Here is a 19,455-nt window from a genome sequence, read left to right as displayed (position 1 = left end):
CTGGAGGCAGGGTGGAGTGCCCCTCAAGAGGGGCAGGGCACCCTGGCCCTGCCTGGGATAGGCCTGTGGGCAGGCCCACCTCCCACAGGAAATCCCACCCGCCAGCACCGCCAAGGCCACCACCGCCACTTAAGGTGGACCAGCAGTCTCGCAGTGTCGGCTGCGGCGTGGGTGGGACCAGCTGGGCAGCTGTGGCTTCCCCTGGCAGAGCAGCCTGCACGGCACCTCTGGGAGGTGGGGACCTGTCAAGCTCTGCAGCCTCCCTAGTGAGGACCAGCAAGTGTCTGTCCCCCACACGCCCCCAGGCGCCTCTGCTCTGACCCATGAGCCCCCTCCCTGGGTGGGGACCCGTGTGGGGGTCCTTGCCCTCCCCAGCCCTAGGCATCTGCTCCTCTACAGCCAGAACCCTGTGTGGTGCAGAGCACTGCCACAGGCCCTGGGGCTTCTTGGCCTGGAGGCCCCTCCTTGCCCTGATGTGGGACTTTGGAAGGCCCCCACCCCAGCTCCACAGGCTGTGGGCTGTGAGCTGCCATTAAGGAACCCAGGATGGAGGCCAAGACTGGGGCCTTAATACGGCTCCTTGGCAGCAGATATGGTGATGGGCTTTCTCCCACAACACCCCAGTTGGAGCCTCTGCCCTGCAGGGTGTCCACTCCAGGAGGCCCAGCACAGGAAGGGGGACCCTAGCACCAGAGGAAGGTTTGGGGCAGCACAGAGAATTCAGGGCACAAAGGTAAGCAAAGAGCAGACTCTCAGTGGAGCCGACATCTCACCTCTGCTGAGCTGCCACAGCCTTCAGGGGGCCTCAGGGCCTATGGACACAAGGTCCAGCGTCCTCGCATACAAACGGGCTTCACCCTTGCTATTGCCCTTCTGCAGCCCAGCACACGGAGGCCATAGGCCCCCGACAAGTCCCTGGTCACAGGCCCACCCATCAGGAGAGGCTCCTCCCAGCAGGCTCCCCACTGCACTGAGCCCTCGGGCCGGGTCTGACTCCCCGGAGTAAGTGCCACGCGCCAGTCATGGGAAGAACAGTGCTCGTGCCTCCTTGGTGAGGTCCCTTCAGACTGGTTGGGCAGAGGGGGTCTCGGGTGGGGTGGGCCCAGCAAGGCCATGGTAGGCCTCAGTGCCAACGCTGCTGCTGAGCCCAGGTCCCAGGCGTCCTCTCCCCAGGCAGTCGAGAACCCAGGAAAAGGGGAGAGCACAGCTTCCCCAACCTGCAGGAAGGAAAGGTCCATCCTCAAGACCATGAGCACCCCAATTCTGGCTCACCAACGCCTCTGTGCCACAGGGAGCCCACCTGAAAATACACTGGCTGGGGGCTCTAAGCCCCTGCTCATCCCAGTGGGGCCCACTGTTCTGCAGTGTCAACAAGCCATGTCTTTAAATGCACGCTGGTGACAGCACGGCTCTGGCGCCCTGGCCATTCTGACGGGCCTTTTTGCTTGGAGACACATCTCCTCACCCAAGAAGGAAGTCAGCCTGGGGTTTTACATCAAGTGGGATTCATTTTGTATTGGAGCCTAAAGCAAAGACAGGATGTTAACCATCCATTCTGTGCTGAAAGGGGTGTGTGAGCCCCACTTCCCTCCAGGAGGACCAAGCCCTGGGACGAACCTTTCACACATCAGTGCATCCAACAGAGGCCCACAGGGAAGTGACATCTGCTGTTTATAGCCTCAGAATTCCTATTCAAGATGGGCAAGGTGCAGAAGCTTCAGTGGCCCTCCTTGGGCGGGAGGACCTCTGCACCCACTTCCTCATGAGGACTGGAGCCGCATGCCCCACACGGGCTAAGGCTGCCAAGGACATGACAAAGTTGGCCAGTGAGGTCTTCAGTTTGGCTTTTAAAACAAGAGTGACTTCCTTTGGAGGACCATCCCCCAGAAGAACCAAGAACACAAGGTTTTAATCGAACACCGATCACAGAACACAAGGGTACACAGGGAGGTCCGACAGAACAACCTGGCTAGTAGCAACTCGGGCGACACTGTACAGCACCTCTGGCAGGTATTAATGGCCGACAGCCATGGGGACTCCAGGGTCAGGTCCTCGCTTGCTCCCCGCTGCTGGAGGGCAGGGTGGCCATAGCTCCCCAGAGCCCTGGTGGTCTCCCTGGGACACAGGCTCTCATGGGTGGGACCCCGTGCTTTATAAGGTCTGCCAGCACACTGTAAACCCTTCTCCCTACTCAGGAGGTCCACTGAGACAGCCTTTCTATACGACAAATCCTTGAACAGCACTAACACATTTGAATTCTCGAAAACCTCCTTTCACAGGGCCACCCGGTGGCACAGCGGTTAAATGCGTGCGCTCCGCTGCGGCGGCCCGGGGTTCGCAGGTTCGGATCCCTGGTGCGCACCAACGCACCGCTTGTCAAGCCATGCTGAGGCAGCGTCCCATAAAGTAGAGGAAGATGGGCACGGATGTTAGCCCAGGGCCAATCTTCCTCAGCAAAAAAGAGGAAGATTGGTATTGGATGTTAGCTCAGGGCTAATCTTCCTCACAAAAGAAAAAAAAAAAAGAGTCCTTTCATTTAAAGCTATTGTAGCTGTGCACAACTCCCCCCCAAGATGGAGATGCTGGGAGCAAGTTGACAGAACAGTTCTCTCCCACGATGGCAGCAGGCTATCTGATGAGGGCTGCAGGGCTGAGCCCCACCTACACACTGCGCCCAACTGGACATGCATGCTATGGGGCTGGCCTTTCCCTCCACCGGGGCTGAGGGCCGACCAGACAGCCTTGACCAAAGCCTGGAGACCTGCTTGGCCTCCCTGTACGAAGCCAAGATACTCTGGTGGTCTTCCTCTCTCCCAAAGGCCAAAAGAAAAAAAAAGCCTACCTACTTCTGCCCATAAGGCAGCAGCACACGAACCTTCAGGAGGCAGAGGACCCAGCACTGCCTCCCCCAACCCACCAGCACCAGCTCAGACACACGTCCCCGGCGGCCACCAATAGCCCAAAGCCCACAGCAGAGTGACGGCGGGGGGGACCCAGAGCGTTGCCCCCACACCCCGGGGCCAGCAGCTCCCAGGACAGGGCGCTGCCCCACACCCCGGGCCAGCAGGAGCCACACTGCTCCCAGGACAGGGCCGGCGCACACACGGGCCTGCCCCTCTGTGCAGGTTTCAAAGGTGTTTATTCACTATCTCGATGACTATAAATAAGTGTTTCCACTATGGAAAAGAAAGCACAGTACATCTTCATGACCAGGAATGGATTTTCTGAAGTCAACTTCAATAGAGCAAAAACTTAGAAAAAAACAACCTGAATGCTGGAATTCAGTTCTTTATATAAAGTCCCTTGTAAAAACAAAACAGAATAAAAAAAAACAAACAAAAGCAGGGCAAAATTAAAAAACAAGAAAGGAAAGAGAAAGGAAGGGAAAGACGACGAGGACGGACGGCTTATTGCTTCTCCGCAGCCTCCTCCCTGCTCTCCTCCTCGGACCCCTTGCTCTCCTCCTTCACCGAAAGAGCTTCTAGCTTTTCAGCCACTTTCTCGGCATTATCATTTTTGCCCAATCCTGCTAAAACAGACGAATACAGTAAGAAAACAGAAGCACCGGGCTAGCCCCACGGTGTAGCGGTTAAGTGCGCGCGCTCCGCTGCTGGCGGCCCACTTTCGGATCCCAGGCGCGCACCAACACACCGCTTGTCAGGCCATGCTGTGGCGGGGTCCCATATAAAGTGGAGGAAGATCAGCATGGATGTTAGTCCAGGGCCAGTCTTCCTCAGCAAAAACAGGAGGATTGGCAAATGTTAGCTCAGGGCTGATCTTCCTCAAAAAAAAAAAAAAAAAAAAAAAAGCACCGCTCTCTCCCCAGCCCACATGCTGCCCTGGGACACGCGCCCCAGAGCACAGGCCGCTTCTCCACCCTACGCCGCCAAGACGGACTCCCGGTCCCCCAAACAACCCCGCACTCACACCTGGGCCCCGGGTCAGGCTGCTCAGTTACATCTCGTCACTTGCTATGAAGCCATCGTTAGGCCCCGAGTAAGCAGGTGACCACAGGTGACTATGAGGACCTCTCAAAGCCCCTGCAGTCTCTGGTGGGCTCTGGTCAGACGCCATGACCTGCCTGCATGGCCAGACCAGTGAGCACACGCTCAGGGCCCCAGTGGCTAGCTCACTCCCCAGAGAGCACTCTCTGTCCCGGGGTGGCTGCATCGCCCTTGACAGGTCAAGGTGGTCACAGCAACCCGGAATGTTCCTGTGGCAGACGGAAAAAGCACCCGCCTGGGCCTGCAGCCGGGTGCAGAGTGAGTCTGCGAGGGAGCCCCACCCACAGGTGCCACATCACCTTTCTTTTCTCTTTCTTCGATCTCTTTCCTGCATTCTTCAAACTTTGTTTTGAATTTCTGTGCATCTGCGGAAAAAACAGAGGAGACTTCCTAAGAGTCCAGAGCATTGAAGGGGACACGTCCTGGTGGCTCTGAAGAGCCAGGAGTCACAAAGCGCCCGTCCCACAGCCATTTCTCACCGGAGGCTTAGCTGGGCCATCTGACACGGCCCTGGGCTGGCTTTTGCCCGGATGGTGCAGTGACTGTTTCCCAAGTCCCTCCCAAGGCTGGGACTACGCCGGGCCACCTCCCTTCATCGGGCTCTGTGACAAGCTGGGCAGAACGGCACAGAGCACTATGGCCTCGGGCAACCCAAGGGCAGGGGCCTCCTCGCCACGCACTGCTCTCCACTCATGTTGGAACAGCCAGGAGAGGCCCACAGAGCAGAGGTGAGGTTCACTCAGCACCAGATGGTCAGCTACTGGGCGCTGAGCCCTGGCACCCACCCAACTCCTCCAGGGCACACTGGGTGCAGCTTTTGACGATCTGGGCTGAAGAGACACCTAGGCAGGGGAGAGGTCAGCCTGGGCCTGTGGATCTCAGCACAGTCCCTGCTGGCACTCAGGTGACTGTGAGGGGACATGACTGCCCTGGGCAAACCAGCTGGCACAGCACCCTGTGGTCAAGAGGGAAAGTACACTGCTTGTGGCCTCAAGGGCATGTGGCTTGACAAGCCCTAGACCCCTCCTCAGGCCAGCAGACAATGGAAGAGACAGTCTCTACCACGCGCCTTCCGTTCCTGTCCTTCCTCCTGGAAGGGCAACAGCAGCTCTGTCTGCAATTAAACCACCATGCGCGTGAAACAGGCGGCCGCCGTCAGGCCCGAGGGCCTGCCCACCTCCTGCTTACTTTCCGCATTCAGGAAGCGGATGGCCAGCAGCTCCGGCTTGGGGAACTCATCAGCAAAGTCAGCGTGGGTGTTCCAGACCCAGGCACGGTCGCTGCCGGCATTCGGCTTCAGCTCCATCACTGGCGTGACTGGGGGAGAGAAGCCCTGTGAGGATGGTGCCGACTGCCGCGAGGCCGGCCCACCACCCCCAGCCAGCCCTCCACAGAAGGCCCTGGTCACCAACCCAAGGTCCCACTTTGGGCAAATCAAGGATGATTTGGGATCCGCCAAGCAGTCCTAGACAAAGTCCTGCGAGAAATGGATTTTACCCAAACTTCTTTGAAGGTTTGAAAGAAAACGTTCCATGTTCACTTAAAACCAAGACTATCTTAAATCTGGGGACACGGTGGCCTGCTCCCTGACCATGAGGACACCTCAGCAAGGGTCTCCAATCCTACTGGACAAGGGTCCCAAGGCCAACACGGCTACTCATGCCCAGCCCCTTGGTCTTGCCCCCACCAGAGCAGCCCGCAGGCCCAGGGCAGACATGGGGCACAAGGCCAAGCAGGCCCAGCTCTTCCTGTGGAGGACACCCATCTCATGGCTGTGTCCACGCTCTCCCATGGGGGAGCCGGCCCAAGGAGAGGTGGGGGCAGCGGAGGTGATGACCCAAGAGGGCACGTGGTCAGACCAAGGGCAACCACTCTCAGCCCCGTACTATCCAAGGAGACCTCGGGGGACGGGGACAGCAGAAGTGGACACCGAGAAGCCTCATGACATGCTTGTACATCAAGGAAGACAGAGCCAAGGCCTGGAATAAACACCAAATCTTCATGTCCTCAAGCTCCATGCAGACCCAAGGGGAACGAGGCAAACAGGCTCCCTAAAGAACAAGAGTATCCCCAGTGCCACACCCGCCTGTGCAGCCCTGACAGAGATTTTTGGGGACACGGGACAGCCCATGCCCAGCCCCGGGTACACATCACCGTCTAACCAGGAGCAGCCCTGGCGACCCCACATGCTATACAGGGCACACAAAGGTGCCCAAGCCTTTTCCTGCCACCACCCACCCCATTCAGCAAGGGCCTGTGACCCTTTTACAACTCACACAAACAACCCAGTGACCTGACAAGGCTCTGGGAGAAGCAAGGGGTGTCAGGAAGACCTCAAGGAAACAATTTCCAGGGGCTGCAAGACAAAGACTAGGCCAGAGCAGACAGGCCGGGTGGCAGACAAGAGGGCTGCTGGAGCAGCTCGTAAGAAAGTGGTCAGGCTGGGCCGCGGAGACTGGTGCAGAGGCCCCTCCCCGCACCCTTCCACGTCGCCCTCTCATCCCACCCAGAAATGCAGACACGACGCTGGCCCGGGAACCGAGCCTAAGACACAGCTGTTTCTGGGCAGACACTGACAGCACTGCAGAAGCAACCAGCAGCCAGGAGACTGATGTCTCCTGTGGCGGGAAATTACTGTCACCCCTTCACAGGCCAGGGCTTATGTGGCTTTTCCTGGACCCCACATCACACCTGACCAAGGGCCTCCACCCACTACCACCCACTCCCTGTGCAGCTTCACAGGCGCCTAAAGATGAGGCGGCCACCTTCTCGCCACCCGGTTCCCCTTCATGTCCTCCCCAGGGTTCACCCTGGAGAGAAGAGAACACCAAAGGGTGGGAGGGCTGCCGCCCAGGCACCTCGCACACATCTGCACGCACGCACACACGTGCCCTCACGCCATCGCCTGGCACCCCACAGTCCCAAGCCCACACTGGGGCAGTATCCGTCCGGTCAGTGCCTGTCTGCCCAGACTCCACAGCTCGTATGCTATAAGCTTCTCTGTAGGTCTGCTCTGAGTTCAGAGGCACACCAGAAAACCTCATTTCCTATTTTAAACCAAGAAAACCCACCGCAAACGTGCGCTCCATGTAACAAAGCGCTTCCAGGGTCCCAGCGCGGCCCTGCAAACCACCTGCCCGAAGGTCTGAGGCCATCCTGCTGCAGAGCGCTGGGACTCAAGTATATGCATGGCCGCGAGCCACCTACTGTAGTGGTTGGCGCATATCTTCAGCGTCTTGTCCCTCCTCATGAGAAGGCGGATGCTCCCTTTCTCCTTATGCTTCAAGAGCTTGACGTCGCCGGTGCCTCGTTCCTTCCATTCTGGAAGATCATTCTCTGAAGCAAATCGGAATAGCTTTGCCCGCCTTCAAGAAAAGCCATTAAGTGAGAGCTTAAATGTTCACAGAAATGGGAACAAGTCAGTCAAACAACTCCTTGGGAAGAACACTTGTTTTGTGTGCATTAAACAAACGGTTGTATCTGACGTCTCAACAAACACCCTTTCCCTTCTCTGTATTCCCAGAACTACAAGCTGAAACGTCACCAATAAAACAAAACAGCCCAACAAATTCCAAGTTTTTACTTCACAATAAAAAAGAAAAAAGGCTCCCACAATCACAACATTTTCCAACAAAAAAACCCAACCTTTCAGCAAAGCCCACCTGAGTACACTGGGCGTGTCTGCGGTCACTGTGCAGGGGCATTCCTGTGTCCAGAGGGCCACAGGGGCCACATGGAAGCAGGTGAGGCCAAGGACCCCCGCTCTCACAGGGCCAGCCTCTCCCTCAGCTTCCAAATGCCCCCAACCCAGAGAAAAGGCTGCAGGCCTCCGCTCAGGCCACCAGGCTCTGGCCCCATCCCCTGCCTTCCTGCCCAGAGCGGCACCTCACACTGGGCCCACACAGGGCCTCCACTCCCAGGCTCCAAGGCCCCAGCAGTCAGCCCAGCAGTCCTGCTCTGGGCTCAGGCCGATGCCCTCCCTTCCCCGCCTATCACACCTGCCCTTTGCTTCCCCACATGACCCCAGGTCTGCTGGTCCCTTTCCTGCACACGACCGTTCTCTCTCCCAAACTCCAATCTGTTGAGGGAGACAGCGTCCTCACAAGGACACCCCCAGCCCCCAGATGTAAAAGCCTGATCTGCTGGCCTCACTTGCCTCAGGAAGGGCCCATGTCAGGACAGCAGGAACACTGGCCCCCGTGTGGGCAGGGAGGTGACGACAACAGTGCCACCAGCAGTCCTCACTCCCGGCAGGAGCCAGCCCCCGGGGGCAGCATCATGCCCGAGCAGAGCAGAGACCTGGAGAACCAAGGTCTTAAGGGAGACACCCACCACCCTCTGAGACCAAAGGGAGCGTGCAGTTCTCCCTTCCCAGGCCTTTGGGAGTGGGGGGAAGGTTGGTCTCCCAGCCTCCCTTCCTTAGAGGGGGAGTTGCAGCATTGGTGATTGCCTCTGCTTCCCTCCCTCACCCACCGTAAAGCACTCAAACATTAACCTGACACCTTAGAATGTGGAGGGGGCGAGGGGGGAGTTCCACGAGCCTGGACAGGGAAAACACTACAATCTACTTTCAGTAACTTGTAACCGAACCTACCATCTTCTGCGATTCTGAGTGTAGGCAACAGGCCAGTCTTGGCAGTGCTGTGACTCTGTCACAGACATCTCAACACAGCTGGTGCCTGCACTGCTTCAAAATGACACCTGCCACTGTAGCTTTTCACTGAAGGCACCAAGAAGCACGTGAAGACCAATTTTTAATAAGGAATCTCGACAACTCTAACAGCACCTGGCTTCACTCATAATTCCAAGCGTGTTTTTGCATGTTATACACAGAGTCAAGGATTCACGAGCTTCAGACAGCCAAATCCATGCTGCAAATGATACTACTACTACTAATAATAATTGTAGACACTCCTTGCTCAAGCAGAGAAAGGGGGCTGTGGGAGTCTTGGGGGGAGGGGGTGAGGAGATGTACCCTTGTGGACAGCACAGCAGTTACAGGACACTAGGGAGCGACTGTGCCCTCCACAGCACTGGCCACCAGGCAGCAGGGGCACCCCAGAGAGTTAATGAACCAGTGGATTCTCTCAGCAGCCTTGACTTCCATGAGGGACTAGTCATCACACAATTCCAGGCCCTTTCTTCGGCCCTGGGCCGATTAAAGGTCAGACCAAAATCTGGATGCCTCCAAAACACCATAACTTCAATCTTACACTAAAGATAACTATTTCTGAAGCAACATCAGCTGACTTACATTTTAAAAAGCTCCTCTTCATCTTCTTCCAGGGTTTTAATTTCTTGCTCGGGAAGAGAAACTATAGGCTCAAACTGGGGGTCGTGGTTGGACTCATCTGCGTTCTCGGTGGAAGTATCATGGTCCTCATGGGTGTCCTGTGGAGGGAGGCGTGGAGATCACTCTTCTCGCTGCGAGCGTGACCCCAACCAGAGCTCAGCAGTGCCCTCAGTGGGCATCCCTACTAAACGGCCTCACCCCAAAGCAAGAAACTCAGCCCAAAGCCTTTCACACTAGGAAAGGTTTGCATGCACATTCAGCACACAGTAAGACACGGGACCTCAGGACCCTCCCCACCAGCATCTCACACCTGTGCAGACTGGCTGTGGCTCCTAAAACTCAGCCACATACTCAGTGGCCTGGCTGAAACTGCCCCATCTTTTTGAGCCCCCGTTTCCTCCTTTGTAAAATGTGTACGATACTGCCCAACGAAGATTAAAGGACAGATAGATGGAACAGAGCTTCGAGGAACACTACCTTTAAAACAAAAACCAACCCTTTCAGTTTGTCCTGGTTAAGAAAAATCTGTGCTCTCGCTTATTAGAACGAAAAAGAGTTGCTATGGGACCGCTAGTATTTACACAGAATTCAGTTTTGTCAGTCATTTCATCTTGGTTCAGCAAACTAAGTTGGTAACTCAAAATAAGCCGCACAAATAAGAGCCCTAACGTTCTGCTCCACTCTAAAGAACTATAGGACACAAAGAACATTTTGGCTTGAGTCCTACAGAACACGTGGTTTGCTAATCTATAAATCCATAAAAAACCCGAAGATTTCACTACCAGACTCAAACCGAAAAAGAAAATCTGAGCTTTCACAGCTTTGCTTGGTTGGACGGCTCTGCGGCTCCGGCGCGTGAGCTCACCCAGGCAAGCACCGCAGCCCACCGAGCCGCCCCCGCCCAGGTCCGCGCGTCCAGGGCCGGTCCACTCGGCTGGAACGAGCTCCCGCCGCAGAGGCCTGGTGCGGCTCCTGACGCGAGAACAGAATGAATGAAGCGCTGCGTGGGCGACGGACGGTAGGGACGCCCTGTTCTGGCGCGAAGCCCGCAACTGGGCTGAGCCGAAGAAAACCCGCCACCCGCCCGCGTCCCCAACGAGAGGGGAAGTGGACGCGAGACCGAGGAGCGCGGGCGGCGGGCCCCACGTCCCGACGGAACTCCCGGCTCACCGGGGCCGCCCCAAGGTCACGCGGGGCCCCTCTGCCCCCGAGCCCCGCGAGCCGGCCCCAGAGGCCTCGAGCCCCAGGCCGGCCGCCCACACCCCGACCCCGCGCCGCGCAGGCCCGCAGGCACCGAGCTCGCAGGCCAGCGGGGGTTGGCGGCGGCGCGGGCCGCCCACGTGGCCCCCAATAACGGCCTCGGGCCTCCGGCCCCCCGTCCCCGCCCGGGCCCAGCCGCACCTTGGCGGCCGCCATGGGGAGGCGGCGGCGGCGGCGGCTCGGCTGGCTCGGTCGTCGCTGGCTCCGCGGCCTCTCGGCGGCTTGTCGCAGCTCCTTCCTCCGCGTCTGGCGCCGGCGCCTCCCGCCCGCCCGCTCTTCCCTCCGCCCCGCGACCCGAACCCCGACCCTTGACCCCGGCGGCGGGAAACGCGCCGCGATTCAAAACCAGTGCAGCTTTATTGGCTCAGACGGCGGACACTCCCATTGTCCAACCCGCCCCGCGCTTCCCGCCAAAACGCCCGCAGCGCATGCCCGGCCCGCCGGGCAGCCAGGGGAGCCTGCGCTCCCGGCGGCCCCCGCGCGCACTTCCGCCCCGCGGCCACGCGCGCCCCTCGAGCTCGCGAAAGCGGCTAGGGTCGGAGCCGTCGCGCGGCGATGACGTTGCCGGAAGCCAGGACGATAGAGACGCTCGTCCTCGGTTGCGTGCGCTGGCGGACGGGAGAGCCACCGGTGAGGCGAGCGGCCGGCGCGGGCCCCTGGCGGGCGGGGCACCCCATGCCCGAGACTCGGACCTGAGGTCCAAGGGTTCGAGTCCCGCCTCCGCCCGGGGCGGAGTCGGGGGCGGCCTCGCGGCGGCGCACCCGCTCTCAGTGCCTTTGGTGCGCCAGGCCCAGGGCGAGGCTGCCCTCGTGGGCCCCAGTCCAGGCAGCGGACGGGCCGGACGATAAGTGACAATCTGGACGACGAAGTCAAGTGAAGGAGATCCTGGCGAGAGACGCGGGGCGGAGACAGGGAGGGGGAGGGGAGATAGGGGAGGTGGAGATGGGGCGGGGCAGGAAACCGCTGAGCAAAGACGTGGGGGCGGGGTGGAGGCGGGGTGAGAAGGGAGAGGGCCAGAGAAGGGGCCGAGGGTGAGGAGGGTAGATGTTGACGGGGCTGCGGGAAGGGTGCACTATTGGAGGTCCGGATGTGGGGAGGGAGTCCGGGGGTCCAGGTCTCAGCCCAGCCCTTTCCTGTCCCCATACAGGGCCCCGGGCCCATGGAGGTCTGCGGCCAGGACAGCAGCAGCGCCCCGGGCAGCCCTGCAGCCCCGGCCCCCCAGGAGGAGGAAGAGGAGGGCGCTGGGGCGGCTGCAGAGTCGGGGCCCCAGCCTGGGCTCTACAGCTACATCAGGGACGACTTGTTCACCTCGGAGATCTTCAAGTTGGAGCTGCAGAACGTGCCACGCCATGCCAGCTTCAGCGATGTGCGGCGTTTTCTGGGTCGCTTTGGTCTGCAGCCCCATAAGACCAAACTCTTCGGGCAGCCTCCCTGTGCCTTTGTGACATTCCGCAGCGCAGCTGAGCGGGACAAGGCCCTGCGTGTGCTGCATGGTGCCCTCTGGAAAGGCCGCCCACTCAGCGTGCGCCTGGCCAGGCCCAAGGCTGACCCTATGGCCAGGAAGAAGCGGCGTGAGAATGAGGGTGAGCCGCTGGCCACGTGTGTCGCTGATGTAGTGACCCCTCTTTGGACCGTGCCCTATGCGGAGCAGCTTGAGCGGAAGCGGCTGGAGTGCGAGCAGGTGCTGCAGAGGCTGGCCAAGTGAGTGTGGGCACAGGTCACCCCCTTAGCACTGGAGCTCTGCTGTGCTCCGTGCTTGCTCAGCCTGCCTTGTGCACTGTGTGGACGCCCCAGAATCTGCACAGTCTCTTGGGAGTTAGCCAGTAAGTGGTGACGATCAAGTCCCAAGGGAGGAGTCCAGCACCTGAGCGTTTGGAGAGGGGCTGGGGATGGGCAAGGGGCAGCGGGCCAACCTCAGCCCCACCTTGCCCTACAGGGAAATTGGGAGCACCAACCGCGCCCTGCTGCCCTGGCTTTTCTCGCAGAGGCACAAGCACAACAAGGCCTGCTGCCCACTGGAGGGGGTCAGGCCATCGCCCCAGCAGGTCAGGCCTACCCATAGACCCTCGTTCGTGCTTAAGAAGCTCCCCTTGCCTATCCCTCTTGTTTTCCTTCCTGCTTTGTGTTTGTTTCTGGTACTTGTCCTGTGACTGTTAGTTGTTGTCAGCCCTGTTCCCTGGACTGCCAGATCCTGCAGGGGAACCGAGGCCTCTCACTAACTCGCTGTCGGGTTCCCTCCACGAACGAGTGCTGCACTACCAGGATAAGGTCACCTATGTGGCTGCCTCCCTCCTCTTTCCCTGCAGACTGAGTATCGTAATAAGTGTGAGTTTCTGGTTGGCATCGGGGTAGACGGGGAGGACAACACAGTCGGCTGCCGGCTCGGCAAGTACAAGGGTGGGACGTGTGCTGTGGCGGCCCCCTTTGATACGGTACACATCCCCGAGGCCACCAAGCGGGTGGTGAAGGTCTTCCAGGAGTTCATCCGGTGAGGATTTGTGACTGGGCTGGGTGCTCCTGGGAAGTCCGGAGGCGGTCTGGGAGCAGAGGGCCTGGGTCTTGCCTGGGGGGTTGTGTGGTTGTGGTCTCACAGATGTGGCTGGAGGAGAGAGCAGGGAGGCTGCTGGCTGAATCCTGGCCAGCAGCTGTCGGGAACTCAGGGCTGTTCATGGCTCCCACAGGTCCACTCCATACTCGGCATACGACCCAGAGACGTACTCAGGGCACTGGAAGCAGCTGACTGTGCGCACCAGCCGCCGTGGCCAGGCCATGGCCATTGCCTACTTCCACCCACAGGTCTCAAGCGGGGTGGCCCTCAAGGGGGGCTTGTCTGGGCCAGAGTGGGCTGTGACACAGCCGGACAGGGTCTTTCTTCTGCCTGCTCCAGAAACTGACCTCTGAGGAGCTGGCGGGGCTGAAGGCCTCCTTGGCGCAGCACTTCGTGACAGGACCGGGCAAGGCCAGCGGGGTGACCTGCCTCTACTTTGTGGAGGAGGGACAGCGGTGAGGAGCCTGGGTGTTTCGGGGGGCAGATCTTTGTGCGGGCTGGTGACACTGATGGGCCCACCCTGCTGCCCACAGACAGACTCCCAGCCAGGAGGGCCTGCCCCTGGAGCACGTGGCTGGAGACCGGTGCATCCACGAGGACCTGCTGGGTTTGACCTTCCAGATCTCCCCACACGCCTTCTTCCAGGTAGCCCAGAATCTCTGGGGATCACAAGGACACGAGGAGGGAGGCCTGACTTGATGTCAGGACGTGACTGGGACAGTGGGCTAGGGCAGCGACAAGGGGTTAGCCTCGCAGAGGTGTGGGGGAGAGCATCCAGGCAGGGGAGCTGCAAGAGCCATGAGACAGGAAAGTTTATTCACCACTGATTAGGCACTTGTGACAGGCCTGCTGGAGGGCCATGTGTGGGGCATGGACGCAGGAGTCAGGGTGATGCTGGGCTCCGGGGTGAGCTCTGGTGGAGTCTGAGATGTCTGATGCTGCTGTGGGGGTCCCACAAGTCTGGCACTCAGGAAAGATGCTCATAAGTGGGGGCGGGGGGAGGTCGCTGACATCGAGTTGGTGTTTAAAACCCGGAGACTGGGTGAGGTCACCCAGCATCATGTGGATCGAGGGGCAGTCCAAGGACTGGCCCTCGGGGCCTTGGGCAGTTAGAGGTGGGGAAGGCACAGGAGCAGAAGGCCTGGGAAGAGGGCGATTGAGCCGAGGACTGGGCCACAGAGGTCTCCGAGCCAGAGGGGCACCCCAGGGAATGCAAGTGCTTCAGGGGGTCAAGGGGCTGCTGTGACATCCTGGGTGCCACCTGCCCGCCCTTCAGGTGAACACCCCGGCAGCCGAGGTACTCTACACGGTCATCCAGGACTGGGCCCAGCTGGACGTGGAGAGCACGGTGCTGGATGTGTGCTGTGGCACCGGCACCATTGGCCTGGCCTTGGCCCGGGTGAGCCCTCCTGCCCAAGCTAAGGCACCCTCTCCCCACTCCACCGCTGTGTTGTTCTCTGCGTCGTGACCCCTGGTGATACCCAGCTTAAAGACTGAGAGGTTAACCCTCAGCCTGTTCCAGATCCTTTTTTGTTCTCCACGTGCTTCCTGCTATTCCTCTCCCCAGAAAGTCCCGGGGGCGGGGTGGGCTGCCATTGGTGTGTGCCCTTTCCTCGCTTCAGAAGGTGAAGCGAGTCGTGGGGATTGAGCTGTGCCAGGAGGCTGTGGAAGATGCCCGGGCAAACGCCCGCAACAATGGTGAGAGCCAGCACACCACACAGCAGGTCACCAGGCCTTGGGGGGCAGCGGTCACCCCTGCTGCATACCTCAGCACGGCACACAGAACCCACCACGTGGTCCCTGGGGCCCACCAGGGGGCAGAGGGCACACCAGGGCTCCCTGTGGATCGACTGTACCCACAGTTCCTTGGGCTGCCTGGCAGGGAAGAAGGCACCATCAGGCTCCTTGGCCAGCAGGTCTTCTCAAGGCCCCTCTGGCCAGGAGCTTCAGGATACCAGGCAGCTGGGCGGGCCCTGTGGGGTTGGATGTCCTGAGTCCCCTGACAGGGCTGCCATGCCATCTCCAGAGCTGAGCAACGTTGAGTTCCACTGTGGGAAGGCTGAGGACTTGGTGCCCGCCCTGGTGAGCAGACTGGCCTCCCAGCAGCTCGTTGCTGTCCTGGACCCGCCCCGCGCCGGCCTGCGTGAGTGGCCTCTATTTGGGGAGTGACATGGGGAGAAGACGGTAGTGATGTCTGGATGGCACACATCAGGCCTGATGCCCATCCTCACTGGGTCCCCCCATACCCTCCTTGAGGTGGGGGACCCTTGGGGACTCTCCCTTGAAGAGTCTGCCTCCTCAGATTCCAAAGTGATCCTGGCCGTCCGCAGAGCTGAGAACCTCAAGCGGCTCCTGTACGTCTCCTGCAACCCCCGGGCGGCCATGAGCAACTTTGTGGAGTGAGTGTGAAGTGGTGGACTTGGGGTGGCCTGGGGCCCAGCACCCAGCCCCACGCCCCTCACAGGAGCCCTTGGCTGGACCCATGTGGCTGACCCTGACACTCCCTTCCCACCACAGCCTCTGCAGGGCCCCATCTAACCGGGTGAAGGGCACTCCCTTCCGGCCAGTCAAGGCTGTGGCCGTGGACCTGTTCCCACAGACCTCGCATTGTGAGATGCTCATCCTGTTCGAGAGGGTAGAGCAACCCAATGGCGCAGGGGCCCCGGAGCCCCAGGACTCTACAGCCCAGCCCCAACCAGGGTCCCCAGATGACACCCTGCAGGAAACTGGGGCCTCCCCCTCTTCTTAGGCCTGTGGAGCAGTGACAACGAGCCTTTCCAGAGCCGAGCCCAGCCTGCATCACCGGGGCAGAAGCCCAGGGGCTCCCCAAGTCCTTGCCTCATCCCAGGATGCTTAGAGGCAGCGAGCACAGTGGGCCTGAGACCAGGCTGCCCTGCCCAGGGCCCACCTGTCCCCGTGGGCCGTGGGCTCCTGTGGCCTGCTCCCCCTCCCCGCAGTTCTTTTTGGACCAGCTGGGCCACAAGGGCCAAAATAAACAATTGCTGAACCACCAATGTGTCTGTGATGAGAGCCCAGAGCTTTGGCACACAGGGGCTCATGTCTGCCCCCTACTACAGGTACAAAAGGGCAGGGCCAGGAGGGTACCTCAGGCACTACGTGGGGATACGTCTGCATCTGAGCCCCTGGTTCCTGCTAGCACCCTGTTAGCCCTGGGCACAGCTGAGCACTGGCCCAGCTGGGGCTGGGAGTCAGGGCAGCTCTCTCAGCCCCACAGCGTGGCCACGAGTCACAGCAGAGGGCTTGCTGTTTTAATAGAGCAGCTTAACCCTGAGAAGCAGAGATGTAGATCTCGTGGCCAAGGGCTAACATACATAAGCTGAGAACACAGGGCAAGGGGTGGGCCCAGTGGTCAGCCCCTACTTTCCCTGCAAGGGGAGGACCCTCCTTGGCTTCGTTCCATCCCCAACCTGACCCTGAGCCCTTAAGGGAAGCCACCTCCATGGTGACCAAGGAAGGAGCTGAGGGCCAGGCTGGATGCTGATCAGCTGCTGCAGGAGCAGCTGTGTCCAGGCACTAGCTAGCACAGCACCTTGGGGGTGATTCTGGCCAGTTGAGGGTCCCCAAGCCCACCAGCCTCCCAGAGTTAGAAGAAAGAAACACCAGCCATTCTCTTTTGGACAGTTCTGCTTTATGTGTTCAGACAATCAAGGCTCACCCTTACAGCCGTGGCCCAGCTGCCACCTGGAAGTTACACGACGGGCCATGGCAGAACGGCAGCATCAGCACAGGCTCTGCTTGCCCTCCACCCCTGCTGCACGGCTGTGTGCACACAACACTCACACCCACACACAGGACACAGGAGGCCGCAGCGAGGCTCACCTGCCTCTAGTAACACGTGTGCACAAAGCTTTGGTTCACGATGGCACATCTGGCTGTTTTAAGGGCAGTCTGAGTCAAATGATTATTCACAGCTGCAAACAGGAGGCAAGACAGAAGCAGGTGTCTCATTACAGCAACTTGATTTGAGGGTCTTGTTTTATAAAGGTCGACACAGAAACCAACCTTGGTCACATAGGTGGTGAGGGAAGGATACACTGTGGGTGACCCACAAGGCCAACACTGTCTTCCTGAAAACATGCCATCAACCCCAGCCACAGGGGATGTGGTGGGGGCAGGTACCCCTGTGGAACGTGACAATACAGCCCAGTGCTGGGCTCCTGCATCCAGCAGTGTGCTGTGAAGACATGGCAGTATGAACAGGCGCTGGGGACAGGAAGCCAATGGCTCACCACTACCTTGCATGTGGGGGACACCCAGGGCACAACCATATCCTCTGGGACTCAGGGCAGGGGACACATCTACCCCTGCACCTGTCCACAGAGGCCATCTGGAGAACACAGACTGCTGGTCAGAGGAGCAAGCTGGTCACTAGGCCTGGCTGTGCAGCGCGGCTGCCCTTGAAATCCAGCGAAGCCATCGTCACAAGGAGCAGGACCGCCGCCCTCCCTGTGCTTGCGCCTGCTCTGAAGAGGAGCGCCAGTTTGTGATCAAGAAGGGATTGCATGGAAGGTCCTTGTTTCCTGTTTTTAAATAAGTCTACGTGCTAAAATGCATTAATTGTTTATATCTGCTACATGATTCCAAATCTATCTTCTACTCTCACTGTAAAAGTTTCTTTCCAAATGCTAAAATATCATAAAAGCTTTAAAAATTGATGAGTGGACAGATGGACTTAACTGTGCAAAAATCTTTAGTAAAAAGTTACCAGAGGCCAGCGAAGGTGAGGGGCCTCAGTGTCTAAGAAGGCGTGCTTTTAGGGCATTAAGACTTACTCAGAAAAATGGACCACACCCTGCCCGGGCCAGGGCAACAAGCCAGGCGGAGACTGGCAGACTTCATACGCTGGCAACACGTTTCAAGGCTGAAGAACCATCATTTTGATGGTTTGCCTGCACTCTCTGAAAAATAGTTCTGATGCTAAAATTGTGTTTGTTTTCAATGAAAAAGGTCTGAAACACTCCTTCCCATTCTTTTTCAGAGAGAAAGGGGAAACACAGGAAGCAGAGAAGGGGTTGGGGTGGCAGCGTGCGCCTTCTGACCAGGCCCCTCAGGCAGTGGCCCACAGGAGCCCTGGGCACAGGACTCGGGGGTCACTTTCTTATTCCATCTGTCATCCAACTCTCATTTCTTGTCAGTGCGTATTATGTACTAAAATTCATGAAAACCTTCATAAAACCCGTCTGCAGCAAATCTGTACAAGCAGAGGTCCACAGCTGTCTCCAAGCTCTTGGCTTCCACCTGTGAGGGCAGGCTGAGTCGATCTTTGAACCTGTCCACTTAGACCTGTCGGCGGCCCCCAAAGAAGAGCTGTGGTCCTGGCTGTCCCCGTGCACCAGAGCCCCACCCCTCTGGCTCCGGTGCTCAAGACGCCTGGCCACAGGGGAGGAACTCAGATTGGAGGGAGGCCTGAGGCTGCAGAGTGAGTGGCGTGTGGTCTCTTCAGCAGCGGAGTGGCGGCCCCCTGCACCAGGCCCCGCTGCCTCCCTCACACATCCACAGTGCACAGGGGCTCGCCACCAGGCTGGGCAGACGCTACAATAGACATCTTGGGCTTCTTCCGTGTCTCCTCCTGGAAGAACAATGAAGGTTAGTGATGCCAGCAAGGTGGGCACATGCAGCCCAAACTTCGGCAAGAGGCTTCAGAGGGAGAAGGGTAGGTGAGGGGCAAGCCCAGCAGACTGGCACCCGTGCTCTGTGATGCCAAGCGGGAAGGAGGAGGGAAGGCCTGAGGAGTGGGCCAGGTAGGGTACTGGGTGGGAGGGTCTCCCTGGACGCCATCACAGAGCATCGTGTGTTGGCACTTCCCTGGGAATCAGGACGCACACCCAGAAGTCAAAGGCCAAGGTCACAGCCACAAGGGACAAGCCTCCTGGGCGGGTCTCTCCTCACCCCGACCTGAGGGCAGGAGTGAGGCGTCTCCTGGACTGGAAAGGCCACAGAGACAGCAGACACCTCCTTCTCAGGATTTTATATAAGCCATATATAATATATAAGCCATATATTATATAATAGCACAGCCATAAAAGGTCCTAGTCCAGAAACCCCTCAGGCAAGTGGCTTTAGGAAGCTTCACCAGGACTGAGCCCTACCCAGGTTCAATCGTTCTGTGAGCCACACTCTCCGTCACATAACTGCAGAGGACTCAAGGAGGAAGAGGTCCAGGATGGCAGCCTGTCACCCACAAGGACCTTGGCAGCTGCACTGTCTCTGCCCTCAAATGGCTGTTGCTGAGTGGGGACCCAGCGTCAGTGCACAGGAGGCCAGGCCCTTCACAGCCACAGGCCAGGACTGCCAGCTCTCTAATTGAACTACAAATAAAGGACACAAGG

At 59.0% G+C, this 19,455-nt stretch overlaps 3 protein-coding genes and 1 non-coding gene across 8 annotated transcripts in view; 1 reads left to right on the top strand and 3 right to left on the bottom strand.

Moving 5' to 3' along the window:
• The window catches only part of DGCR8 (DGCR8 microprocessor complex subunit), a 238,031-nt gene that overhangs the window by 175,085 nt on the left and 43,491 nt on the right, over nt 1-19,455 (bottom strand). For all 3 annotated transcript variants that reach the window (XM_058532198.1, XM_058532200.1, XM_058532199.1), the window contains one exon: nt 16,915-18,695. In XM_058532198.1, the coding sequence (XP_058388181.1) occupies nt 18,612-18,695 (84 nt within the window). In that variant the 3' untranslated portion in view covers nt 16,915-18,611. The remainder of the gene's footprint in view (nt 1-16,914; nt 18,696-19,455) is intronic.
• On the bottom strand, nt 3,121-10,807 carry RANBP1 (RAN binding protein 1). 2 transcript variants are annotated; one of them, XM_058532216.1, is made up of 6 exons: nt 10,699-10,807; nt 9,259-9,395; nt 7,212-7,369; nt 5,193-5,321; nt 4,304-4,369; nt 3,121-3,529 (listed from the first exon to the last, which is right to left on the bottom strand). In XM_058532216.1, the coding sequence occupies exons 1-6, from the start codon at nt 10,711-10,713 to the stop codon at nt 3,408-3,410; spliced, it is 627 nt and encodes a 208-aa protein (XP_058388199.1). In that variant the 5' UTR covers nt 10,714-10,807; the 3' UTR covers nt 3,121-3,407. The 2 variants fall into 2 exon arrangements, with proteins under 2 accessions (XP_058388199.1, XP_058388200.1); XM_058532217.1 differs by having other exon boundaries at nt 3,121-3,526; nt 10,699-10,806.
• LOC131398688 (small nucleolar RNA SNORA77) lies at nt 4,147-4,272 on the bottom strand. The gene has a single exon (XR_009216967.1). It is a non-coding gene; the product is annotated as a small nucleolar RNA SNORA77 (small nucleolar RNA).
• TRMT2A (tRNA methyltransferase 2 homolog A) lies at nt 11,098-16,117 on the top strand. 2 transcript variants are annotated; one of them, XM_058532204.1, is made up of 12 exons: nt 11,098-11,187; nt 11,705-12,258; nt 12,494-12,602; nt 12,864-13,045; nt 13,239-13,353; nt 13,445-13,560; nt 13,639-13,750; nt 14,382-14,504; nt 14,728-14,803; nt 15,132-15,248; nt 15,408-15,504; nt 15,623-16,117. In XM_058532204.1, exons 1-12 carry the CDS (start codon nt 11,113-11,115, stop codon nt 15,852-15,854), a joined length of 1,908 nt encoding a protein of 635 aa, XP_058388187.1. In that variant the 5' UTR covers nt 11,098-11,112; the 3' UTR covers nt 15,855-16,117. The 2 variants fall into 2 exon arrangements, with proteins under 2 accessions (XP_058388187.1, XP_058388188.1); XM_058532205.1 differs by lacking the exon at nt 11,098-11,187 and adding an exon at nt 11,350-11,445.

Source organism: Diceros bicornis, chromosome 35 (assembly GCF_020826845.1).
Source record: "Diceros bicornis minor isolate mBicDic1 chromosome 35, mDicBic1.mat.cur, whole genome shotgun sequence".
Lineage (NCBI taxonomy): Eukaryota > Metazoa > Chordata > Mammalia > Perissodactyla > Rhinocerotidae > Diceros > Diceros bicornis.
The sequence above is the reverse complement of the archived record's forward strand: the minus strand, read 5'-3'. Positions and strand labels throughout refer to the sequence as shown.